Below are 25,338 nucleotides of genomic sequence, written 5' to 3' on the forward strand. Positions count from 1 at the left end.
AGATTACAAGAGTAGGGAGTTGTATAGAACTTGTATAGTGTTGGAGTTGTATAGAACTTGGTGAGGCCACAGCTGGAGTACTGTGTGCAGTTCTGGTCGCCACATTATAGGAAGGATGTGATTGCACTGGAGGGGGTGCAGAGGAGATTCACCAGGATGTTACCTGGGATGAAACATTTAAGTTATGAAGAGAGGTTGGATAGACTTGGGTTGTTTTCGTTGGAGCAGAGAAGACTGAGGGGCGACCTGATTGAGGTGTACAAGATTATGAGGGGCATGGACAGGGTGGATAGGGAGCAGCTGTTCCCCTTAGTTGAAGGGTCAGTCACGAGGGGACATAAGTTCAAGGTGAGGGGCAGGAGGTTTAGGGGGGATCTGAGGAAAAACTTTTTTACCCAGAGGGTGGTGATGGTCTGGAATGCGCTGCCTGGGAGGGTGGTGGAGGCGGGTTGCCTCACATCCTTTAAAATGTACCTGGATGAACACTTGGCATGTCATAACATTCAAGGCTATGGGCCAAGTGCCGATAAATAGCATTAGGTAGGTAGGTCAGGTGTTTCGCATGTGTTGGTACAGACTCGATAGGCCGAAGGGCCTCTTCTGCGCTGTGTGATTCTGTAGTCCCTAGTAAGTATCGTGTATCCCCCACTAGTGCTCAGAAGTATGACAATGCCAGACCGATGTACTGTATTATTGTGAATTATCTGAAATTTCTCGAGCCTAGGCCTTAGTGAACTATGCTGATTTAAGAACCCTAGATGAAGACATATTTACAACTACATATGAATGTTTCCTATGCTTCTGTCTAGGGTGATGTGGTCTGGAACGACCTTCATGGACTGCTGTGCTTTATTGCATTCTGTGACTAATTCTTGGACCTGGTTCCCAAATAGGTAACTGCCATCAAAATAGCAGCTATGTCTACTTGTACTGGACAAGCCAAAAGCCTGCATAACTGCAAAGCACAACCCCCTCGCTGGCAGACATGAGTCCAGAATTATTCACTGTACAAGGACTCTCTGAGCTATGGCTCATATGCTTGCAGGACATAGGAACGTAGGAATGTAAGGAACTGGAAAAGGATCACTGACATGGATTTGGCTGGTCCTGCATTTTTTTAAACGAGCAAAGCAACAACCGTATGGATGCTTGAATCACTTTGATACTTTTGTACAGTTTTCCCAGACTACTTGATAGATTACTACCCTTGATTGGATGGCTTCCCCAAGGGACATCTTGCGTCAAATCAGAAAACTGGAGTCCTTATCTGAAGATATTAAGTAATATGTGCTGTGGAGATTTTTTGCCTACTTTATATCTGGTAGGATCAGGGCCAAGAAGAGAGAAATCATGGGTCCCAGTGCTTTCCCTATTTCCACGCCCTTTATCTCACCATCACATTCTTCGAGTGCCCAGAATTGGGAACCACAGTCACAGTGGGGTTGGACAGTTTTACAGAGATCTAGCAAAGCTTGTCTTTTGTACTCTATGTCTCTATTTATAAAGCCCATCAAAAGCTCAGGTTTCGGCATGATACACTTCACAACCATGGCTTTGTCAGACAATTACACACAACTTGGTCGTTCATATTATCCAGCCAGCTTCACTTTTTTGAACCTGGCCCAATGCAATATCTGGACAGGAACATCCAAAAGACTTGAACCTCACAAGCACCACAAACAATGATCCCATGTACAAATGAAAACATCTTGAACTAAAAGTGAAATATTCTATTGGCGCATGACTCCTGGTTTTTAGCATCAACCTATTCACCTGAAATCGTGCTATTTTTAATCCACATAAGTGGGCTTTGTTAACAGAAAAACCGTACCTTGCATTGAGTGATAAATATATTCTCATTTTAAATTGGAACTAAAAACACTTACAAATGCCCAGCATAGAGGATATAATAGAAGAGCGAAGTGCTGCAGTTGCTGGAAATCTGAAATATGAACAGAAAATGCTGGAAATACTCAGCAGGCCAGGCAGCATCTGTGGGGAGAGCAACAGAGTCAATACTTCAGGTCCACAATGTGCACTAGTTCTGACAAAGAGTCACTGACCTCTGTTTCTCTCTGCACAGATGCCATCAGAGGTGCTGAGCATTTCCAACACTTCTTGTTTCTACTGGAGCAAAATTAACCCCTTTTGCCAGCCCTCCACAAAGCAATCCAACTTCTTGTGTGCCTCTCATTCCCCTTCAGCAAGAAACCCAGCAGCAGCTGCCCGAGATCTGGTTTGGCACAATATTAAACATGAATTTGAAAAAAAAAAGCTGAGGTATGAAGAAAACAAAAATAACTTACTGAGTCAAAAAAACCAATGTCAAAGCAATAAATTTATAATTGAAAAAATGGGTAATTAATAAAAATGATTAAAAAGTGTCAAGCAGCAAAACTAACTAATAAAAACTTTTTCTGCCTTTTCTCTTTAGAAGCAGAGCTATTAAGAAACAGACTAGGCTCCCAAGTCCTGGTCAGCAGGCAAGGGGAGGGGATCAGGGCTGAGCTAAGGAGTTGGGTTTAACTAACACTGACCTTGCATTTGCCTCATGGTGCACGTTCCAAGCTGGCCTTGGTGGAATTCATACGAAAGTGGTGGTCAGAAGCAGGCTGCCTTTCAGCCTGGGTTTTCCGCCTCTCCCGGACCAGTGAGTGGATAGGTTTTTTGGGGATGAAGCAGTGAGCGTGCGTGGTTTCGTGTGCGTGCATACATGGGTCCGGCTCACTCCCAGTCTCAAGGTTTTCTCCCTCTCACTCAATCGCTCATGCTCAATCATTCACTCACTCAATTTCACGGGCCCGGGAGGTTTAGAGATTTTCTCGCTGAGGAGGAACTTGGGACAGCTGTGAAGGTGGCAAGAGTCGCTTCCTCCCCATCCTGTGTAACACCCTATTACCTGAGATTTGCAGCTGCTGCAACTGGCTTCTTCAGTCCCTTGCACCATCTTGACTACTGTAGTCCTTTAGTGGGCTGGCTGACTACATCACCCAGAATACACATGGTTTTAAAAAAAAAGCTACACAGGCTCAGGCTCTGACTCCAATAACCTCTATACTACAGAACTTCATGCCAGAGCGGAGCACCCACCATGCGCTTGCATGCAAACACATTGAGGCAGCCACTTGAGAGAGTGCAGTGCTGCCTGAGTCCGGGCCCCTTGAAGACACCAGCCTGGCAATTGGCACCCCTCCCCCAGTATCTTAAGTAAGAAATTACTGCATTTTCAGTGCAACTGTTAAAGAGAGCCCAAGGCATTATATTTGATTTGTACCCCCTAAAGATAGAAATAATCCGTGCACTTTCCTCAGCGTAAAGAGGGAAATTAGTTTAGCATCAGCTCATAGGGCGATATGGTATTCTGTCTTTAGATTCCCAAGTTTTGGAAATTCATTCCTGAATGTACTGTTGTAATGCTCATCAGCAACTTTGTCCACTTTATGGATTAGCTTCAATGCCTTTAAGCATGCCTTGCTACTTAGTAGAAAGCATTCTTAATTTCAATTGAGAGACAGCTTGAAGATTTCACGTTATTTATACTTCAACATTACCATGAGTTGGCCTTTGACTTTCAATGCAGTCCCACCAGGGCCCTGTAATTTGATAGGCGAGGATTGAAATGTAATCTGCTTGAACCATTTTACTTTGTTTGATAAAACAGAAACTCCTGCTCCTGTGCATAATTTAAACTTTGTGGGGTGTCCATCCACTTCAAGTTTAATACTCCAGCATTTGTTTTTACTATCATTTACCTCCCCTAGGAAGGTCCCTCTTTTCTGCAATTCTTCCACTTCTTGGATGTGACTTTGCTTTATTTTCTCTCTCTGTTTACAGGTTGCCAGCATTTTCAAGCGACAGAAAGTTTTGAAGTGTCCTATTTTTCCACACTTCTGGCACACTGCTCCCCTGCTGGACATTCTTCTCACTTGTGCGGTTTGTTATCGCCACATTGATGACATTTCAAGATGGTGGTTGGTGTGCTTTTCCTCATTTTGGTTGGCTTAGGCTTTGGCGCATTTTCTCTCTTACGGCCTACAAACTGAATGGTCTCACTCGATCTTCTCCACGGGACCTCAACTTCTCCGCGAACAAAGGCCGAATTTTGTTTTCCAAGCTGAGCTTGCCTCGCAATTTGTGCTGCCTTAACTAGTATTAATTCCTCACTTGGCTATATGAAATCTGATAATGCTTCGTCCAGAATCCCTACTATGATTCTGTCACAATTGCTGTTCCCCGCCAGCCTGTATAGCTCATTGATGAACGAATCCATGCTTTCACTTGGTCTTTACTTTTCCTTGTTAAATTTTTCCCTTTCTATAATTAAGTTTCTGTGGACACTGAAATATGAATCAAATGCTTGCAGGATTTCTTCCTAAGTTGATGTCTCATCAACTCCCTGCCTTGCTATCGGGTTGTCAGCAATGGGTCCAACTGCATAAAGTAGTGGGTTGACCTGGTCTTTTTGATCTTTTTGCATAAGCCAGAAGCAGTTCTATATTTCGTGAACCATTTTCTCCAGTTGTCGCAGTTCTGGGCTTTTTCCAAGCCAATATGGTTCCAGGAGTGGTAGCATGATTCCATGCTTCTACTGAGCCCTGGAATTGTTGCTGCTTCATGCTTGTTGCTTTGGGTCTATGTTCACTGCTTTCCAGACTCCAGGTCTGTGTCTCAGCTTGCAACTGCTGCACCGGTAATGCCCTGGCTTTTTGGTCTTTTTAGTGAGTCTTGAATCTGTTCCTTTTGTCCTTCTTTCAAAGGCTTGTCTTTCAAGGGCTTGCCAGGTCTGTGGCTGGGTCTTTTACTCTGTCCACTGCCACCACCACTGTCACCATATTTTATCGTGTTTTCGGGGGTCTAGATGGGGTTCTTTGGGGCTTCTCTATTCTCCCAAAGTAGGCTGCCTGAGTCTATAGCTTGTTTATTTACAGCTATTATGTACATAAAAGGATCTCTGCACAAGGTTGGACCTTCTCCTCCCACCAAATCTCTGCTACTCAGGCATGTGATGTCACATCATCATCATATGCTTCTATGTTAACCCTTTACTCTACACAGGCAATCTGGTTATCTATCTCATTACTGTCTGTGGGATCTTGCTGTTTGCAAACTGGCTGTCATGTTTTCCTGCATCATAATACTGACTACACTTTAAAAGTAATTTGTTGGCTGCAGAGTTTTTTGGGACATCCAGAGGGTTTGAAAAACAATGGCCCATAACTTCCGACTCCCCAGCGTCAGATTTGGGGGGGCTAGCTGGGAAATATCTTCCGGAAATTCCCAGGTAAAGGTTTGCATGGCAACTGTCCAGATATACAAACTTCCTCTGGACAATTGCGCTGCACTGGGAACCATCTGAAAATGCGGCTTAAATTGCAAAATTCGGATGGTTCTGCTGGGGTTATACCAATATTTACTCGGAAAAGGCTAGAAGAATTAAAATCTCTTCTAACTTCTGAGTAACTATTGTAAAGACCCAGACCGACTCCACGGGACTACCCCACACCCCCGACTGCACCCCCACCACAGAATTCCCTCCACACCCCCTCAAACTCCAACACCTCCCCAATCCCCCGAAATCCAACACCCCCCCAACCGAACTCCAACACCTCCCAACCCCCCCGAACTCAGACATCCCCTAACCCCCCCGAACTCCGACAACCCCAAACCACCCCCCACCGAACACCGACACCCCCAAACCCCTCCCCCAAACTCCGACACCCCCAAACCCCTCCCCTGAACTCCGACACCCCCAAAACACTCCCCTGAACTCCAACACCCCCAAACCCCTCCCCCGAACTCCAACACCCCCCCAAACCCCGACACCACCCACCCCCCCACCCCCCAAACCTCCCAAAACAACTCCTAGCCCCTGCGACAACCCCCCAGCACCCCTTCCTCCAAACTCTGACAACCCCAAACGCCCCCTCGAACATCTGACACCCCCAGACCTCCGACTCCCACGCAGCCGGGACCTCAGCCTTGCCACTGCCCCCCACACCCCGCCCCCCCCCAATGACTCGCCTGGCCCTTGCAACCCCCCACAACCCCTCACCTCCCTCAATGAGTTCCCCAGATCTCCAACTGATCTCTGCTCCTGACCTCTGACCCCACCCCTCCAACCTCCAACAGCCCCCACACACACACACACACCATCCCCCCCCAGGCTTCTGACCATCCCCCTCAATCCCAAGACCTCTCCCCCCGGACCTCCTGCTGACCTCCACGCCCGACTTCAGACACCCTCTCCCAACAATCAACCCACCTGACCTCCAACAGGCTCCAGACACCCCACCCACCCCACCCCCGAACATCAGCAAATCCTGTGTGCTCACCTTAGACACTTACCTTCCTCTGGCCTGTCAATTTCCCTGGCCCTTTAAACTTACCTGCTTGACGGTAGCAAGTGTTGTAAAGGATAGGATGAGGCCTCCTTGAATACACTGGATCTACACTTCGCTGGTGCCTGCAAGGAGCCTTTCAAGGCAGGACCCAAGCAGCTCCGGTGAACGGAAGTGGCAACGTAATTTTCAGGACCAAGTAAGTAGGAATTTATTTCTTCTCATTTCTGCAGGCCAGCATTTTATGACTATAGTCGGAAGTTACGGCCCAATGTAATTGTTTATCTTATTATTTTCACATAGCAGCCTATTCTATATCCAATGAATAATGATCTGAAACCAACAGAACCTGTGTCTTTAAAGCTGCCTGTGCCTTCAGGAATATTTATTTCATCACAAGGCTATCTAGTTCCTGTGCCCTGTGCACCATTTCATCTTATCTTGATAAGTTCTCCTCACTTCCTGCCATCAACAGCTTCACATGCATTTGTGCAGCTCCCAAGACTACAAAAGAGTCTTTCTGTTGTTTGCCTGTGGGCATAAGAACTGCTGTCAGCTTTCAAATTATATTTGTCTCTGGAATGCCAAGGCACTGAATTTTCTAATTCACATTCTTTTAGACATTCTTTAGAATCCTTTATGAGCTTATTAAAATATATTTTTCCCTTTTACTCCTCTTATGATTTGAGAAAACCCATCATGGAAATGGACAGAAGACCTGTTCTCTGGTTGTGAAATTAGCCTGGGATGGACTCTCCAATTTTCCTTTCCATCTGACAAGGATCTTATAAGCACTGTTGTAAAATGTAGATTAGGAATTCAATACTAGGGAACTTTGGACACACATCTGTGTCTGTGCTCTGCTACAAAGGAATCAGCTAATTCCTAACAGGTTCAAAATAATTACTTTCACTTGCTAACAAGAAACAAAATATGGTTTAGGTGCAATTTTTGTTATATTAAAACCCGTGAAAAGTATAATCCAATCTCATTCACTAGGTGAACTGACAGAGAGAATGACCCTTTTGCAAAACATTCAAACTTACCCAATATAGTTTGTTCTCAGAGAAATCTCCAGTTCTCGCAGTACTTGAGTTGATTCTTGCACTCTTCGTCTGAACTTCTGAAAATATTTAAGTGAAAACATTTAGGATGAGAATGGGTCATCGATTCAAAACTGAAACAGGTAACTTACCTTGCAGGGTATTCAGTTGTCAAATACATGAATCTGACACACACCATAACAATTCAGCCTGGTTTTAAAAGATTCTGAGGAAAACCATGTGTTGAACATAAAAAAGATATTGTGTTACTGATTAGTACCATACACGGTGATCTGTTACTGCTCCTATATAAAGTACCTGCGTTATTGTGCTAAAATGAAACTATTTTAATCACTTAACACCAAACGAAAACTACAGCCCTGCAGGGGTTACAGAGACAGATGGTTGGTATCGTTGTTCCTGGAGGGTGTAAGTTATGCCAAAAATGAAGAAGACCTTACAGTCCCTTTGTTTTGCATTCTACGCATGTTAAACGAACACAGTGACATGGTGCAAATTTAGGACGAGAGAGGCAAGGTTCAGTGTAGGAACCTGATGGCTATCAGGGCCAGTCTGACAAATACACTGTAATATGATACTGAAAAATTAAGCTTTCTTCCCCAAACCCCCACCCCACTTTATTTTGTTATTGAGCAGAACATGCTTTCTCAGGTCAAAGTAGAACAGACGACAGTGGCTCCTTTGAGGGGCCTATAACTGATATTCACACTTAAGCCTGAATTTTTGCTGAGGGACTTCATGCTTCAGCCAAGATGGCACCGGAGCCCTAATTCCTTAAGTCCCACCCCCAAATGTGGCACCCATCATTTTCACCAGGGTAGCAGGGGTCAGGGGTATTTCACACGGAGGCAGCAGTAGATTTTTAAGTGCAGCTGCCTTTCATTTCCGGGAATTCCAAAACACAACTCACGGGCTTAAGACATTCGGGGAAATGTTCTAAGCCAACCAGAGTTCTTTGGAGTGGTCAAGTGCCCTTTTGGATTGTTAACAGTAGGTGTTAATGTGCACAAAAAATGTTTTCTAGATTCAGGAGCAGTCCCCAACAGATTGGAAGTTGGCAAATGTTACACTACTTTTCAAGGGAGGAGAGAGGAAACAGTGAACCTCAGGCCAGTTAGCCAAATATCAGTCTTTGGGAAAATACTGGAATCTATTATTAAGGAAGTCTTAACAATGCACTCAGAAAACCATAGTATGATCAGACACAGTCAACATGGTTGTACTAAAGCGAAATCCTGTTTGACAAATGCATTGGAGTTTTTTGCAGCTGTAACTAATAGGGTAAATAAAAGGGAACCAGTAGATGCAGTACACCTGGATTTCCAAAAGGCATTCATTCAGGTGCCACACAAGATTAATGGACAAGATAAGGGCTCATGGAGTTGGGGTAATATATTAGCATGAATGGAGGATTGGTTAACAGACAAGCAGAGAATAGGCACAAACAGGGCTTTTTCAAGTTGGCATGCAATGAAAAGTGGAGTACCACTAGGATCGATGCAGGGCCTTAGCTATTTACAATCTATATTAATGATTTAAATGAAGAGACTGAGTGTAATGTATTAAGTTTGCTGATGATGCAAAGTTGGGAAGGTAAGTTGTGGGAAGGACACGGAAAAGTTGCAAAGATAGATTACAGAATCGTCCCAGATTTGCACTAAGTAGAGTAGCAGTAACGACATTTTATCTGCCGGCCGCGATGGCAGGTTTTCATGCCGTATCATCCCAAACCAGCCACATTATTTATGCACTCGCGGGGAGCACAAGTTTCCATGGTGGGTAGGCTCTCATTCGCCCGCCCACCCACCATCACCCTGCCGCAGCATCTCGCCGGGCGCCATATTTAAAGTCCAGTCGCAAGCACACATCTCATTGCTTCCAGACCACCACTGCTGCACACAGAAGACATGGCCCTGAAACTGAAGACAACTGCAGCCTTAAAGTTCAGCAATGCGTCCCTCAAGCACCTTTTGGATGCCGTGGAGGCCTGGTGGGACATCCTCTACCCCTACTCTGGCCACAGGATGGGTAGCATCAGCACTAACCCAGCTTGGGAGCAGGTGGTCAGCGCCAATGCTCTTCAAAAGAGGACAACCACCTAGTGCCGCAAGAAGATGAATGATCTCCTCCAATACGCAAGGGTAAGTCACTCTTCTGATCGCTCTCAACTCACACACTCACAAACCCATCACACATCTACAGAGCCCTCACTCACTGTCAGTTCAAGGGAAATCACCATTCACTCTCTCACACTCACCATCATTGTCCTCATCTCGTTCATAGGACCACTCACCACCCACACAGGCCAGGCATATTTATCATCTGGCCTGGCAGGCGTCTTACTTACACTTTCTCCATTTCTATCCATGCAGGACAAGCTGGCACACAACAAGAGAGAGAGGCCACAGACCAGTGGCGGAATGCCCGAAATTGAGGTCCTCACGGACTTTGAAAATTGAGCCATCCAGCTGGCCGGCAAGGATCTGGACCGGTCCTGTGCTGTCGGTGAGGTCCGTGCTACTCTACCAAGTGAGGATCCAGCAGTGCAACATCCATCAGGCAACCATACCGGGAGTGACATGTCCTCTTTCACAGGCCACTGCCATTAATTATCTCCCCTTGCTTTCGCAGGCACATCTACCAAACAGCTGACAGAATCCATGACCCAGGGCCTCCAATCAAGCCCCGGAGAAACTTCTAAGGAGGAATCTAGAGGCACCCACCTTGAAATCCTGTCATAGTGCTCACCCACACCCTCCACCAGCATGGAGACACACACCTCAGTGGGACCCAGCTTTAGAATAGCCACAAGATCACTATCTGGTGAGCACATTGCACTTTCTGATCCACAGCAGGCGGCGGCAGGGACTTCCCAGGTTTCTGGCATGCAGAGGACTGCTGGAGGTCAGAATGTTGCTGAGTCCGAGTCAGATGACGAGCCTCTGGTCTCGGTCATGTCATAGTTGCTGGAGCTGCAGAGGCAAGCTGGGGAACATCAGGAAGGGATGTCTGCTGCACTCCTCAGATTGTAAGGCACGATGGAGGAGTCCATCCACCTTCACTCTGAGGTGATAGTGCCAGCATGCCAACACACCGAGGTCAACATTAGTAGGATGGCGGCTGCCATGGAGACCTTGGTCCAGGAGTTCGTTCCTGCACTGCCGCGCAGGCTCAACTCCATCGCTGATGCCATAGTTGACCTCCAACAGTATGTATGCAAGAGGGGTGCCAGGCAGCTCGATCTCACTCCAGCCAATCCTGCCCCTCAAGAAGTCAGCCTGGGGCTGCTAGGCACCCATAGGGAGGAGGATCAGCAGGTGCACGCTGCAGGGCCATCCATCCAGGTGACTCTGAGAGTGTCCAGCCCTGTGACCTCATCAGCTCCAGCTCCACAGGCCGAAGAGGGTGCCACTGCCACACAGCAGGGCCCTGAAAGCAGGCCGGGGCCCTCCATGTCTCGGCTTTCCAGAGGATGCCCTCTAAAGTCACCAAAGACAGGACATTGCAGCCAGCAGGTTGCCTCCACCTCCGCTGTGGATGTCCAGGGAGCACCAAGGTGTAGCGGCAGGGTTAGGAGAGTTAAGGAGAATTAGTTGCACAGCCTGGGCACAGGTGTTATCACTTGTACATACTGTTCACTACTGTCAACAAACTCCCAAGAATGTCTCCCTGCCTATGGCTCCTTGATGTGATGAGCAGTGTTCGTGTCACTCAGATGTGAAATCTTTCTGCACAGGATAAAGGCAGGTGTCTCAGTCCTGGGCCTCTTCCCTGTGCTCTATGCAGCCTTCAGACCAAAGTAATGGTCTGACCTCACACTCCCTGGAAACATTACTGATGCCTGCACCTCGGCAGTGCTGGTCATTGCTGCCAGAATGTAGTGGGCAGGCGTCACATCGTTTTCTCAATCTCTTGGTGTACTCTCAGTACCTTTAAGGGGGGGCTGGCCTCCATCTCTTCTGCACCTGTGCTCATTAATGCTGTGCTCCTGACGGCGGACAAAGGATCAGATGCTTCTCAAGTTTCATGGCTACGTCTCTATGCTATGACCCTTGTCACAAAGCACAAGCAAGCTGTCCTCAGCCAGACAGGAGTCAGACATTCTCAAAGTGAAGTTTCATGGGGTGTCCTCACTGCATGTCATCATCATCCTCCTGGAATCTAGTGGCTATTAGGGCCTCCACTGCATCTCCATGAGAGGAGCATTCTCACAGAGGGTATGTGCGTTGCCATAAGGCAGAGTGGAGTCAAATGTTCACAGATGTGATGTAAGGATCTATGGGGTCACCTCACTGCATGTTATCAGCATCCTCCACAAATCTAGCAGCTATGAAGGCCTCCCGAATGCGGCTGCCTCATCTAGCCAGTGCGAGGACCTTATCCCCATCATCATCACCTCCGAGGACCTCCTCACCCTCATCCCCGTCAACATCCTCCTCTTCAGCCAGCTTATCTTCCCATTGGAGCGCCAGGTTGTAAAGGGGATAGCAGACGATGATGATGCGTGACACCCTCTACAGACTATATTGCAGGGCTCCACCAGACCAGTCCAGGTACCGGAACCTCATCTTCAGCATCCCGATGGTCTACTCCACCAAATTGAGAGCTGCAGCATGAGCCTCATTATACCATCGTTCTCCTGCAGTCTGAGGCCACTGCACGGGTGTCATCAGCCACAGCCTCTGCGGGTAGTTCTTGTCTCCAAGGAGTCATCCCTGCAGCTTCCAGCTTCTGTGGACCCTGGAAGACTTCAGGGATCTGTGACCGACTGAGGATGTAGGCTCCGTTCACACTCCCTTGAAACCATGTGCACACCAGCAGGATGCGTTTCTGGTGGTCGCACACCAGCTGCACATTCAGCAAATGGAAGCCCTTGCGGTCGATGTAGTCCACTATGTGTGTTGCGCCGGAGATCTGAGTGCCACATGAATGCAGTCAATCACACCCTGCATCTGTGGGAAACTCGAGATCTGGGCGAATCCAATTGCTCTTACATCCTGGCTGTCCCGGTCCCAGGTGAAATGTACAAAGTTGTGTGCCCTCGCAAAGATGGCATCCATGACCTCATGGATGCATTTATGGGTGGCGGATTGTGAAATCCCACAGAGGGCACCTGTGGAGCCCTGAAAGGAGCCACTGGCATAGAAATTGAGCACCGCAGTCACTTTCACAGCCACTGGCAGTAGATGCCCTCTATGTCGCCATGGTGCCAAATCCTGCAATAGCTGACAGATGTGACTGACCAGTTCCCTAGACATGCGCAGTCTTCGGCGACACTGGTTCTCAGTCATCTGCAGAAATGACAGGCGGTGTCCATAGACCCTGGGTGTCGCTGGGCACCAAACTGTGACAGCTCACTGTGGCTCTTGGATGGCATGTGTGGGAGCCCCAGCCCCCCCTTCTTCCTGAGATTGCTGCTCCTGCCTCTGCACAGTCAGGAGCCTCAGTCACACTCTCCTCTGTTGTCTTTGCGCTGTGTAGGCTATCAGGCATACAGCTAGTTCACCAGGCTCCATGATCCTGATGTACTCCTCCTGCAGGCTGAAAGAGAGAGACACATGGTTAGCATGGGCGCACTAAGAACCTATCCTGGTTAAGTGCGACAGCCCCTTAACGTTTCCCGGAGCGTGCTGGTCACCGCTTGGATGGCCAGAGATTAGTGCACTGCATGGTTGCTCTGTTAGCTTGAACCATGGGGGAGACTGGTCAAAACCTGGATGCTGACTTTGCAAGGGGCTGTGAGCGCTTCCAGCAGTGACTGCTCCATGGCCAGCTTTTAGCAAGGAGATTGTACAGCGTGTGCAGTTGTCCAACTGTTCCGCAGTCCACTAAAATGCTCATGAATTTACAGTCTGTGCAAAAGGGGGTTGCTGGGGTGGGGGGTAGCTCTGAAGCACTTGGTGGCACTTTGATGCCTCTGCATTGCTTGAGTCGGCAGATAAACTGGGAACTCGAACCAATGATATCAATGTGGCTGTGCCTGAACTGTCTCAGTTGCATAGGAATGGTCATTTCATATAGGTTTCCCTAATGTGTAGCCACTTCCCTCACCCATCCTACCCCCCACCCCGACTGCTTGTGTGCTAATATTCAAAGGTAGGGCTACCCTTCACCCACCACCACCCCCCTCCCCACCAGCAGTGGCCTCAATGGCAGGGATGCCCTTAACCCCAACCCGCCGATGCCCTGAAGCTTGAAGTCCAACAAGTGGCCCTGGCGAGTGCTGCACTACATTACTGTGTACTCACCTCCAAGTTCCCCCTTAAAGTGCAGACCGCCAAGTGCACGCCTTTATGTGCTGTTGCAAAACATGTTGGTGTGCTTTCCCACCGACATGGATGGACGATCCAGCGGGCTGCCCTGTTAATAGGCTGATGTATTACAATGAGGTTCCCGATGTCCGATGGCAAGAAACACAGCCCGCCATCAATTTGCTGAGTGGACAATCGCGAACTGGTTTCCAATCGTCGTAAAACCGATCGGACCACATTGTCCGCTCACGGCCCCGATCATGCCCAATGCCAGCTGGCAAGGACAATTCCACCCATAGTCAGGTTAAGTGAGTGGGGAACAAGATAGCAGATGGAGTATAATGTAGGGAAGTGTGAAATTATTTATTGCTTGAAAGAATAGAGAAGTGGAATTTTCTTTATAAGGTGAGAAACTTGTAAGTGTTGATGCTCAAAGAGCCCTGGGTGTGCTCATACAAGGAATGCAGAAATTTAGGTGCTGCAAGCAATGGGGAAGACAAGTGGAATGTTAACCTTTATTGCAAGGGACTTGCAATACAGGAATAAAGAAGTCTTGCTACAATTGTGCAGGGTTTTGGTGAGACCACATCTGGAGTACTGTATGCATTTCTTGGTCTCCACATTTAAGAAAGGATATACTTGTATTGGATGCTGTACAGCAAAGGTTCACAAAATTGATCTCTGGGATGATGGGGTTGTCCTGTTATGACAGGTTGAGTAAATTGGGCTTATATTCTCTGGAGTTTAGAAGAATGAGAGGCAACCTCATTGAAACATACAAGATTCTGAAGGAATTTGATAGAGTGGATGCTGCAAGATTATTTTAGCTGATTAGGAATTGAAAACACGGGGGCACAATTTCAGGATAAGGGGCTGATCATTTAGGCCTGAGATAAAGAGAAATTACTTCACTCAAAGGGTTGTGAATCTTTGGAATTCTCTACCTCAGAGGATTGTGGATGACCCATCACTGAATGCATTTAAGGCTGGGAAAGACAAAGTTTTGGCCTCTCAGGGAATCAAGGGATATGGGGAGGTGGCAGGAAAGTGGAGCTGAAACCCAAGATAAGCCTTGATCTTATTGAATGGCAGAACAGGCTTGACAGGTCACATGATGTCCTCATGGTCCTATTTCTTGTGTCCTTGTGGAAGGTCAGTGGAATTGTCAACCTGTCAAAGTCATTTAAATCTCTTTCATTTAAAAATAAACAGCCTGCTTTGACTCTCAGTTGAAAAAATAACCAGCGCTTACAATTTCACTAGCTGTTTGTTTGACGTAAGCCTGAGGACTATCATTATAGGATTAGTGCTGCTTGACTGTTTCCACAACCTATTATCACAGTAGGGTGGGGCCTGTAATTTAAAAGTTTGATTGATAGCTCCAAGTGGTTATTAAGGGATTACCTGTCTTTGATGTAGGCCATGAATACAAATGTTTGTTTTTTTTAAGGGATGAAGTACTTGAAGGAATTTAAATGTATTGTATGGGCTTTTATCAATGAGGCTGTATTTTTCAATTTAGGGTAGTCTGTAATGCATACTTAGAACTTTATTTTACTCTATCCCAGCATGGCTGCTGATGTCTGCCCATAATGGATACTGGGTGAGTTGGCAAGGAGGGTGTAAGAGCAAAGGGTGGTGGGTGAGGGATTATGGGTTGGCATGGGTTGCATTAAGTTGGCATAAAGGGCTAAGGGAATGAGTGGGAGGCATGGGTCAGTATGAGTTGGAATTAAGTTAGCATTAAGTTGGAACAAAGGTATTGGAACCATGGAGATGGGTGGTGGGTATGCAGAGTGGATGAGTGAGGGGGGATATGAGGGCTAAAGGGCTGTTTTTGCTTGAGTGCTTTCATTATAACTGGGACCAAGTCCCAAGGCACAGAGGCATGCCATTTAACCAGCCCACCATGGCTGCCTCCACATCGTTTCCAGATGCAGTGGGCCTGAACATCCATTTCCCCTCCCACCCCTGAACAGAAATTAGACCTTCCAGGGAAGTTTCTCCCAAGCCTGGTTGGAGAGTTGAGAATTTTCCCAACTCGGGAACAAAAATTTGGCCTTTGGACGGTATTATTTGTTGTCAGAATCATGAGGATTCCTGCTCATCAGGATCAAGTCACAATGGGGTGTACCAAACCAGTGGTTTGGAGCACTGGTAGTGAATGCTTTGGCACCCTTATGGCAACAGTCCTGCTCACATCCACCTGACAGCAGGTTAACTTCCTAGAAAATTATGAGTTGCTTCTCTTTCAGTTGAAGCTGGGAGTTATGAAGGCTGGTCTATGTGCCTCTATCCACTGTTCATGAAGAAACAGGTGAGCTCAGTCATGTTCTTAAGATTTATAGAAGGCATTCAGAGTCAACTTTGACATAGACAATATTATGAAGTGGAGGAGGATGATTTTTTTTTTTAAGTAAGAGTTCTGTAGTACAGAGGGTCATTTGCTGTGTGGTCAGGTTAGATTTTAGATAGTATAGGTGGGTCACAGACAATTTACAGGATCTGGAAATAGCAAAAAGGTTCCGCTGGGAAGTGTGGAACAATCAAACAGGTCTGAAAGGTATGATCCAATGCTTTCTCCTATTGTCTTTAATCTCCCTCCATGCTTTCAGAAACATCCTCAAAAACACTTCACTATGCCTTCCATTCGCTACCTTAGCTATAGAAAGGTATAAAGAAATCAATTGATAAGATCTCATACAAATGTGCTAGTTTTAAAAAAGGTAATGTTAACAAATTGCCTCTTTATGAGGATGAACTTTCTTTATTTCACTTCAGTCTTTTTCAAAAACCACTCTTAATCTTGAAGGTGGGAAGAGAGATAGGAAAAGTTGACAATGGGAACAGGAACAATATTAAACAACAGTGTTCACTGTATGAAAATATAGTTAAATATCCCCATTATAACTCTGAAAATGCAAAATTCATAGCAACCCTGATTTTAAATTCCATGGTAGCAGCTGAATATCCAAGACTAAATTATAATCAAATAAATCAATCAAGTTCAATAACCCTGCTAATGTTACACAATGGGTTCCAAATGGCTGCCACATATCTTCATTTCTGATTATCAAAACAATATTTTACATTTCTACTGAAACATGCAATATAGTATAATCAGGGAAATGTAATTAACATTTAATTACAATTCTTCTTGAAAACTTAAAAAGGTTAGTTCTGCCTTTGGATTACATGTAGAAATACGACTGTAATCTCCAATGGTCAAAAATATGATCAAGCACCTCACACCACATCAGTAAAGACTGTGCACACTACTAACAGCAAATTTAAATAGCTTTGCCTTTCACGAGATAACACCCTGGGAATTCTTTTGATGGTTTATGATTTCCATAGGGACAGCACTTATCTTCAAAATTCATAGTACATTTCTTCCAAAGTCAAAGCAATTTTACTGATCTCAATATTTCTACACAGAATTTTGTATGTTTATTATCTGTTTATATCAGTAGATTATTGTACACCGTATGAAAAGAACATTTTAAATCATTCTCATTGAAGCATTTAGAATGCTTCTGCCATGCTTTCAATTCATACTACGAACACTAAAAACTTATGCCAATTGAGTTTTGTGGAATTTATTTTTCACTACATAATGAAAATGTTGAAAGTCCACAATGTATGTGTTTTGCCAAAGGCTTCTGCAAGTGCCAAACAATGGCTCTTGGTATAGAAGTATAATATAAAACTCATCCCCAATAGGATGGAGAGGCAAAATAAAATATCTACACTGTATTACATGCTCGTTGCCTTGCCCCTGTCTGATTGGCTTGTAAGCCTCTAGAACGTGTCAGCCCCTACATTTGAACTGGAGGCACATTTAAAAACCGAGAATACAAAGCCAAGATTATTCAAGTTGGAACAAATTGTTTAGTGCACTTCTCTCATCAGACTGTGCTACAAAAAAAACACTGCTGATAAAATCCACACAGGATGCAAGAACATCTGTGCTGACCAAATAAAATATTTTTAGAATCATGGCAGATTCATGGGACTAACTGCTTTTGCTTCAGAAAAAAATCAAGACATTTTATTTTCTATATTCTGATGCTGAAAGGGAATGTGCACAATGAATATTTAAATAAACCTGATGATTTCTGCTTGTCCATTAAATTAGCAATTTTAGGTAGCAAACTCTTCAGTGTCCATTGTAATCATGCAATGTTGTGATCAGTATATTCTTTTAAAATATATAAATTGAGATTAATTTTCCAATGCTTTATAGTGGAAAATAAAATTGCAGGAGTTGATGTACCAAGGCCACACCACTAAATCAGGCTATTAAGTCGGAGTCTTGCATGTGAGTTCACAATCTTGCATCCTCCCACTTCAAAAATCACAATCTCACACCCTACTGCTAATTCCAGCTTTATTGTTTTCATATGGTTTCTCTTGCTGGAGTGTGTGGGAGAAAGAAAAAGTTATATACATGAGCGTTTCCAATATCCATTGTGCCTTTGGAAATCTTCCAATAAATCTTGAGGTTCTGCAGTTTAAGTACAGGATTTTCACTATGGATGGTGGTCTGAGTCCTTTCACCATAGTGTACTTTTGTTTCCCCTACTCTCCAGGTAGAGAAAGAAAAAGAAAATCTTAACTCACACCTATCGTCATGGGGCTCTGTGCAAAGTGCTTGGTGCAATTGCCTGCATCACAATTAGTTTCATGGTTTTCACAATTCCTACTAAAAAGCTAATTTAACCCAAACTCTTTTTGTGAAAGGCCATTTTCTTCTCGAAAAGGAAATTGGCATTTTTCATTTACACAAACACATGCCAAAATGAGTTGTTTAGCAATACATCACTGAGCTGAGTTGCCACTTTCTTCTTCACCCACAACAACCAAAAGGTATTCAGGTGCCCTGTGTCCTAATGCAGTATGCAATGTGATAATAAACTTCAAGTGTCCTGCTCCCATTTTTTCCCATTACTTCAAAATTACAGCAATGGGAGGTATAATGGTGATTAATGAGAAGCAATTAATTAGGTAATGGGCACTGCAAAGCTTCTGACGTTGCCACTTAACACCTTGTTATAATTCATTACATGATAAAAACATGAACTTGAATGAAACAATAACTCTCCAAGATTTAAAGGAAGGATGGAGGTGAACTCATCGAGAAAGATATTGCACTCACAATGACAGTGGAATAACTCCAGCATTTTTAAGTATTCCTTACCTTTCTGGTTACAGCTGGATCAAGATAACCTTTCAGTTTCAGAATGTATGTATGTGGAGGATTTTTCACTTGAAACCTTTCCTATATTAAGAGAAATATTCACACATTAGCTTGTGCAATTTAACCACTTAAATCTGAAATTGCTGAATTTCAAAGAGTTGTCACTTTGTATTTCAATGCACTTCATGCTCAAATCTGCCCTGTCTCCTATTCAAAGACTCAGGCCTATATTTTTACCATGATAGAAAGTCTCTCCATTAGGGAGAAAATGGCAGAAGAGGCCCGAATTGAAAGCCCCACCCCCAAACATGGCACCTACCATTTGTGCAGAGGCAGGAATGGGACCTGGCAGCTGCCATCAAAATCAGCAACTGACTCCCCTCATGTGCAATTTTGGTGTGAGACATGCCTGAAAGCTGACAAGCGCAATTTTAGACTTGGTAGGAGCAGCTCTGAACTTTGTAGATTTGTTTGGACAGCCAGGGTACCCTTTTGGAGAGCTAAGGTATGACTTTCGATATGATCCTGGGACAGCTTTGATGGAGGTCAGGTGCCCTTTGGGAGAAGGCATGAACTTGTGTAAAAAGTGCATAAACTCATTGGAACTGTCAAAAGCATCAAGATGAACTGTCAAAGGGAACTGTCATGTTGTCGAGACATTTAAAACTGCTGCCCTTTAAGTCTTTGAAAAGCATGTCTTGAGTGTTACAAAAAAATTATTGCTTGCTATTTCACACTGTCTGTTGACATAAATCTTAGAGCTTCCATTATTACTTTAGTGTTGTATGATTGATTTCACAGCCATCCGTTATCATACTGGGGTGTATGCCATTTTACAGTTCGATTGACAGCTCCAAGTTCTTATGGACTCTTTGAAATGGCAATATGAATTCCAATGCTTATTTTTATAAAGGATTATGCAACTGAATGAAATGTTTGTTGTTGTAAGAGATAATAGAGTTAAAGAAATGTATATGCGGTAAATAAGTTTTTATGAATGAGAGTTATTTTTAAAATAAAGTCTGCAACAGACACATGGAACTTTATTTTATTTAATCTCAGCATGGCCCCTGAGGTCTGACCATGGTGGATACTGGTGGGTGAGTTGGTAAGGTAGGTGTAAGGGCAAAGGGTGGGTAGGGATATTGGTAGGCGTGAGTTGGCACTAGGTTGGCAAAGGGGCTATAAAGGACCACAGGAACAGTTGAGGGAGCATAGGTAGGCAAAGGGGCTATGGAGGACCACGGAGGTGGGCAGAGGGACCTAGGTTGGCATGAAGGTTTGTAAGGGCCACGGGGGTGAGTAAAGGACATGAGGTGGCTGGGCTAGCATGGATGAGACATGAGGAGGGGTGAGGAGGTGCGAGGGTGAGGGCTATGTTATCTTTTTTTTATTAAACCTCAACACAGTGCCGGAGCACCGAGGCAGCCTTCCACCTCAGCACACAGCATCCTATGCTCTCATTCTGCAGTTGCCCGGCCTGACTCCCAGAGAACACGGTCACCCCGGAATGAAAATGTGACGTTTGGTCACACATTTTTAGTAGTTGGGTTCATAGAGCTTGAAATTCGTCTGACTGCACACTTGGTGTGCAGATGAAAATCTAGGCCGAAATTAATTTTGATGCAGTGCACATTATCCCCATGTAAAGTACCAAGTTCTGACCTACCAACCTGATATTTTCATTTCTCCAACTCAGGGCTGACGTATGTCCTCAGCAGGCAGCATTTTCTAATTGTGCGGCATCTATTAGTTAGCACAGTTGTGCTTCAAACCCAATCAAAACATCAGAATAAACATCTCTGTGATGTCAATGCAGAATACAAACTAGAGCAGGCTCAAAACAAATATCACTAAGAGTCCAAGTTTTGGATGGCACCAGCCAGTCTTGTAAGTGCTTGTTTTTATATAGTTCTTTCTTGCTGGTGTACATTTTCATGGGCACAAATCTCAAGTTTCGATGGCCAAGGTCAACAGGCTGTTATTATGATGATCACAACCGTGTCAAATTCTGTCCCACACACTAATTTCCAGATGAGGCAGGGGAATATGTAAGCAATTAGAAGCATGAATCATAGTGAACTTTCCTCTCCAACTCAGAGCCAGTGAAGCCAGTTGCAAATACTGTACCATTGCCACCAACCTAGCACAGACCGGGGATTGAACCTGGGGTTTTCTGGTCTGTTAGATTTAGCTACTTGCTGGACACTAACCACTGGAGGAACCATATAATGATTTAGTGCCAAGAAAAGTCTACACAGTACTATTACAGACCAAGTGATTTTTGTATTGTATGCAATCCCGCCAAATTTACATTCCTACCCACGAGGCATGCATGCAGTCTTCATCCTTGAATAGCAAAAGCTATTTTAGCAAATTGCTTTCTTATGTGTACAAGATTAATATATGACACAGATTCAGCAAAGGAAGTATACTGCATGGGCATCCTTTGATTAACTTTTAATATTATCACACATCTAGCATCTGATGCATCTAACCAGAGACCCAAATACAGGCAATTGGTGATAAAGTGATCCATTTTCTCCATTACTGATATCCATCATTTCAGGGAGACCCAAAATCTAAACACCATTAAGACAATTATATTATCATAGACTTTTTGCATGTAGATTGTGTCATTATTTTCTTAATTTTTTTAAATTCATTCACTATATGCTAACTGTGGTATTTTGTAAATGAATGAATTACAGGAAGTGATTGCAAAAACATAACAAGCTTTTTACTCAAAAATTTTTCTTTGAAAGTATTAGGTTTTGAAACTTGTGTTGAATATTGCAAGTAGCAAGACTCTTGGAATTGAATTATTAAATGTGACACTTTTGGCTAAAAAATTACATTACACAACCATCATCTCTACACAGTGCACAATCTGATTCCACTGTAGGGTTTGATTCACTTCATTTTCTTCAAACTCCAAAAGACCTCAGAGCAGTACAGCAGCCAAGATCCATAACCCTAGCATACTGAATTAAATTTTCTAAGTGGATCTTGCTGGTGGGCTACCTTTGTAAATCCATTAATATGATCACATTATGATTTTAAAAGAGCATGTACCACTTAACTTTAATTTTTATTAATTTTGTACCTATTTTGAATAAGAACAATGTATTGGGTACAGAGCAGACACATTCCCACAAGGGAATCAACTAAGGCTCCCTGGAAGACCAAGGACAGGGGTTAAAATGAGATGGAGAAAGCAAGCTTATGACAGCAAAGGTTCATAGGCCAGGGTTTTCCTTTCATTGGCAGGTGTGGTTGCGGAGCCAATTGCCGCCCACGATCGGCTCCACACCACAATTTCAGGTTAAGGCCCACCCTGTGTGGACTGTGAGTGGTAACGCTCGCTACCTGTGCGAGCGGGCGGAGGAGGGAGAGTCGGGTCCAGCGCTCTTTCGTGCATGCGCGCAGAAGAGCGCTTTAATCTCCCTGAGGCAGCTCCGTGCCTCAGGGAGATTGAAGCACTTTTTAAAAAAATAACTACATTCAAAATTTAATGAAACGTGTCCCATCATGTGACTATGTCACATGAGATGGGACTTGTTTTTATTATTTTTCAAAGAAAGTTTTTATTTAATCTGTAAAAGTTTTAGGAAACCTCATCCCACTCATGGATGAGGTTTCCTAAAAAACATAAAGGTCGCTTGGCCTTTTCGCCTGCCCGCCAACTGTAAGGTTGGATGGGCAGCATAAAATTCAGGTTAATTACCTGATTAATGGCCTTAATAGGCCTATTAATTAACAAGCAGCTGAACGAGTAATCGTGTGACTACGCGGTGATGTTGGGACGCACACCCGACATCATCAAGGGTCAGATGCGCCCTGCTCGCCAAATGGAAAATTCTGCCCATAATTCTGTTGAAAACCAAGTCCAAGATAGAAAGCACAGAGGTGATCCAAAAAGGAAAAGATGAGGGACAAGAGAGAGTATGAGAATAGACTAGCAGCTAATACAAAAGGGAAACCAAAAGTCTTTTATAATGGAGAAAATGGATCACTTCTATCACCAATTGCCTGCATTCAAATCTCTGGTTAGATGCACCAAATGCCAGATGTGTGATAATATTAATAGTTAACCAAAGGATGCCCATGCAGTATACTTCCTTTACTGAACCTGTGTCATATAATAATCTTGTACACATAAGTAACCAATTATTATAAATGTATAAATAGTAAAAGGGTAGTCAAATGAAAGGTAAAGCTGACTATAGTCCTAAAAGATCATCTTTGGAGGAAGTGGGCATGGCTAAAATACTAAATAAGTACTTAAAACATGTCCTGTCTCTAGAGAAGAGCATATTGCTAAGGCAGCACTAAAGGAGAAAGTAACAATGACAGAGATAGGATGGGAATAGATAAATAGGAGGTACCTGAAAGTAGAAAAGTCACTTGGGTAGTATGGTTGTTTTTGTGCACATGGATTTTCATAAGGTATTTGACAAAGTACCACATGATAGATTTGTAAGCAAAATTAAAGCCCATAGGATTAAAAGGAACAATTGCAGTATGAATACAAAATTGGCTAAGGGACAGAAAGCAAAGAATGATGGTGAAGAACTGATTTTCAGACTGAAGACAAGTGGCCAAGGGGTATCGGTTTTGGGACCACTGAATATTTTGCTACATAGTGGCTCAGATCTTCCATGAAGCAGCAATCCTCGTCAGATTGCTGCTCCACCCGAACTTTTCAACACCTTGTCAGTGTTTCACATTTCTTCTTCAGAAACACAGAACATACAGTCCCACGAAGAATTCCATCACAGCGCTGTCCTGTCAGGGAGAAGACAAGCCTTTTAAGGGTCTAGCTGCCATGAGGTAAGTTTAAATGTCCAGGGTGTTTGTTAGTGAATGGGTGAATGGATGAATGAGTAAACGGGCAGGGTCGTAGGGTGGGTAGGTGGAAAAGATAAGTGGGTAGGGTGGCAGGAGGGTAGGACAAATTCTGAAGAAGAGTCATAGTAGACTCAAAACATCAACTCTGTTTCTTTCTCTCACTGAGTTTTTCCAGCATTTTCTGTTTTAGTTCAGATTTCCAGTATATGACGTATTTTGCTTTTCTTTTCAATTCCTAGTTTGCTTTCAGTGAGAATACTCTGATACGATTGACTGCTTAGCCTGTTTGATGACATCACTGTTGCTGGGAGCTGGAGATCCCCTGCCGTTGACGCCAGAATGAAATTAGCATCAGGAAATGTGAAATTCACACTACAGGGATCACTAGATCTTTATGGGCAGCTTTCTTCAAGGTCAGCAACGAGTGCCATCACTTCACTACTGAAAAAATCTGGGCCAGTGTGTTTAATTCTGGGCACCAAACTTTCGAAACGATGTCAAGTTCCTGTAGCGGATGTAGAAGAGGAGATTTACTGGAGCTGGGATGAGTGACCTCAATTATCTTCGAGAGACTGGAGAAACTACGGTTGTTCTTCCTAAAAGAGAAAAGGTTAAGGGCAGATGTCATGGAGTGCTCAAAATCCTGCCAGGCTTTGATAGAGTAAATAAGGGGAAACTGTTTTCAGTGGCAGATGGATCACTAAACAGAAGACACAGATTTAAGGTGATTGGCAAAAGAGCCAGAAGTATTATTTTTAAAACACAGCAAATTGTGATCCGGAATACAGTGTCTGAATGGGCGGTGGAAGCAGATCCAATAGTAGCACTCAAAAGAGAACTGGATAAATACTCAATGGGAAAAAATTACAGGGTTATGGGGGAAAGAGCATAGAAGTCGGGTGAATTGAATAGCTCTAACAAACAACCAATGCTGAATGGCCTCCTTGTGTGTTGTATCATTCAATGATTCCATATTCTACCTTCTTTTGCAGGTTAGCAGTACATCAATGTTGGTTCTATTAACCTCTGCTGTCAGCTAGGGTTACTGGCATGGCAGTGAGACCACTGCAACACACTGGTGCCTCCATCAAGTACCATTCGGCAACTAACAGTGTAGAGAGCAGCTAAGGGCTCAGAGCTCTCTAAAATGATACAGATTGAAAATGCAGACTTTTGTAAAGTTTCTGCAGCCCTTTTTTGGAGGCCATGTACTCATTGTTAGAAGGACCAATGCACAATTTACTTTATGCTTAAAAAAATACAAAAGCATTAAGGTTTGGGTAGTATGATGGCATTGGAACACTAATGCTCCAAGCTATAACCCACGAAATGCAGCTCATGTTAAGAGCGACCAGCTAATGTGGACATCAGTGAATGGCCAGAACCAAACTGCCTGCCTGCCCCCTCCTCAACATAGTAACAGAATGCAGACAGCTCCCAAAGTATAACATAAAAGGTTATGGTTAAATACCATTAACAACAATAAAAGATGAAATAGCGTACTTTCAGTTGGACCTATCTTGCTGATGACCTCTCGTGCTCCTTTAGTGTTAGGCACTTTTGCTGATGCAGAGTTAAACCAGTTGCTTTTTATAGTATTCTCTCATTGGCATGTTGCAGGAGCAGGAATTGTC

At 44.2% G+C, this 25,338-nt stretch overlaps 1 protein-coding gene across 5 annotated transcripts in view; it reads right to left on the reverse strand.

Annotated features, from left to right (window-relative positions):
* fmnl2a (formin-like 2a) overlaps positions 1-25,338 on the reverse strand; it is a 269,355-nt gene that overhangs the window by 85,806 nt on the left and 158,211 nt on the right. For all 5 annotated transcript variants that reach the window (XR_005944561.1, XM_041200688.1, XM_041200691.1 and 2 more), the window contains exons 3-4: positions 18,854-18,934; positions 7,385-7,461 (exon numbers count right to left, since the gene is read on the reverse strand). Coding sequence is in view for 4 of the 5 variants with exons in the window: in XM_041200688.1 (XP_041056622.1) it covers positions 7,385-7,461; positions 18,854-18,934 (158 nt within the window). In the remaining variant the exon portion in view is untranslated. The remainder of the gene's footprint in view (positions 1-7,384; positions 7,462-18,853; positions 18,935-25,338) is intronic.

Source organism: Carcharodon carcharias, chromosome 12, assembly GCF_017639515.1.
Source record: "Carcharodon carcharias isolate sCarCar2 chromosome 12, sCarCar2.pri, whole genome shotgun sequence".
NCBI classification, from domain to species: domain Eukaryota; kingdom Metazoa; phylum Chordata; class Chondrichthyes; order Lamniformes; family Lamnidae; genus Carcharodon; species Carcharodon carcharias.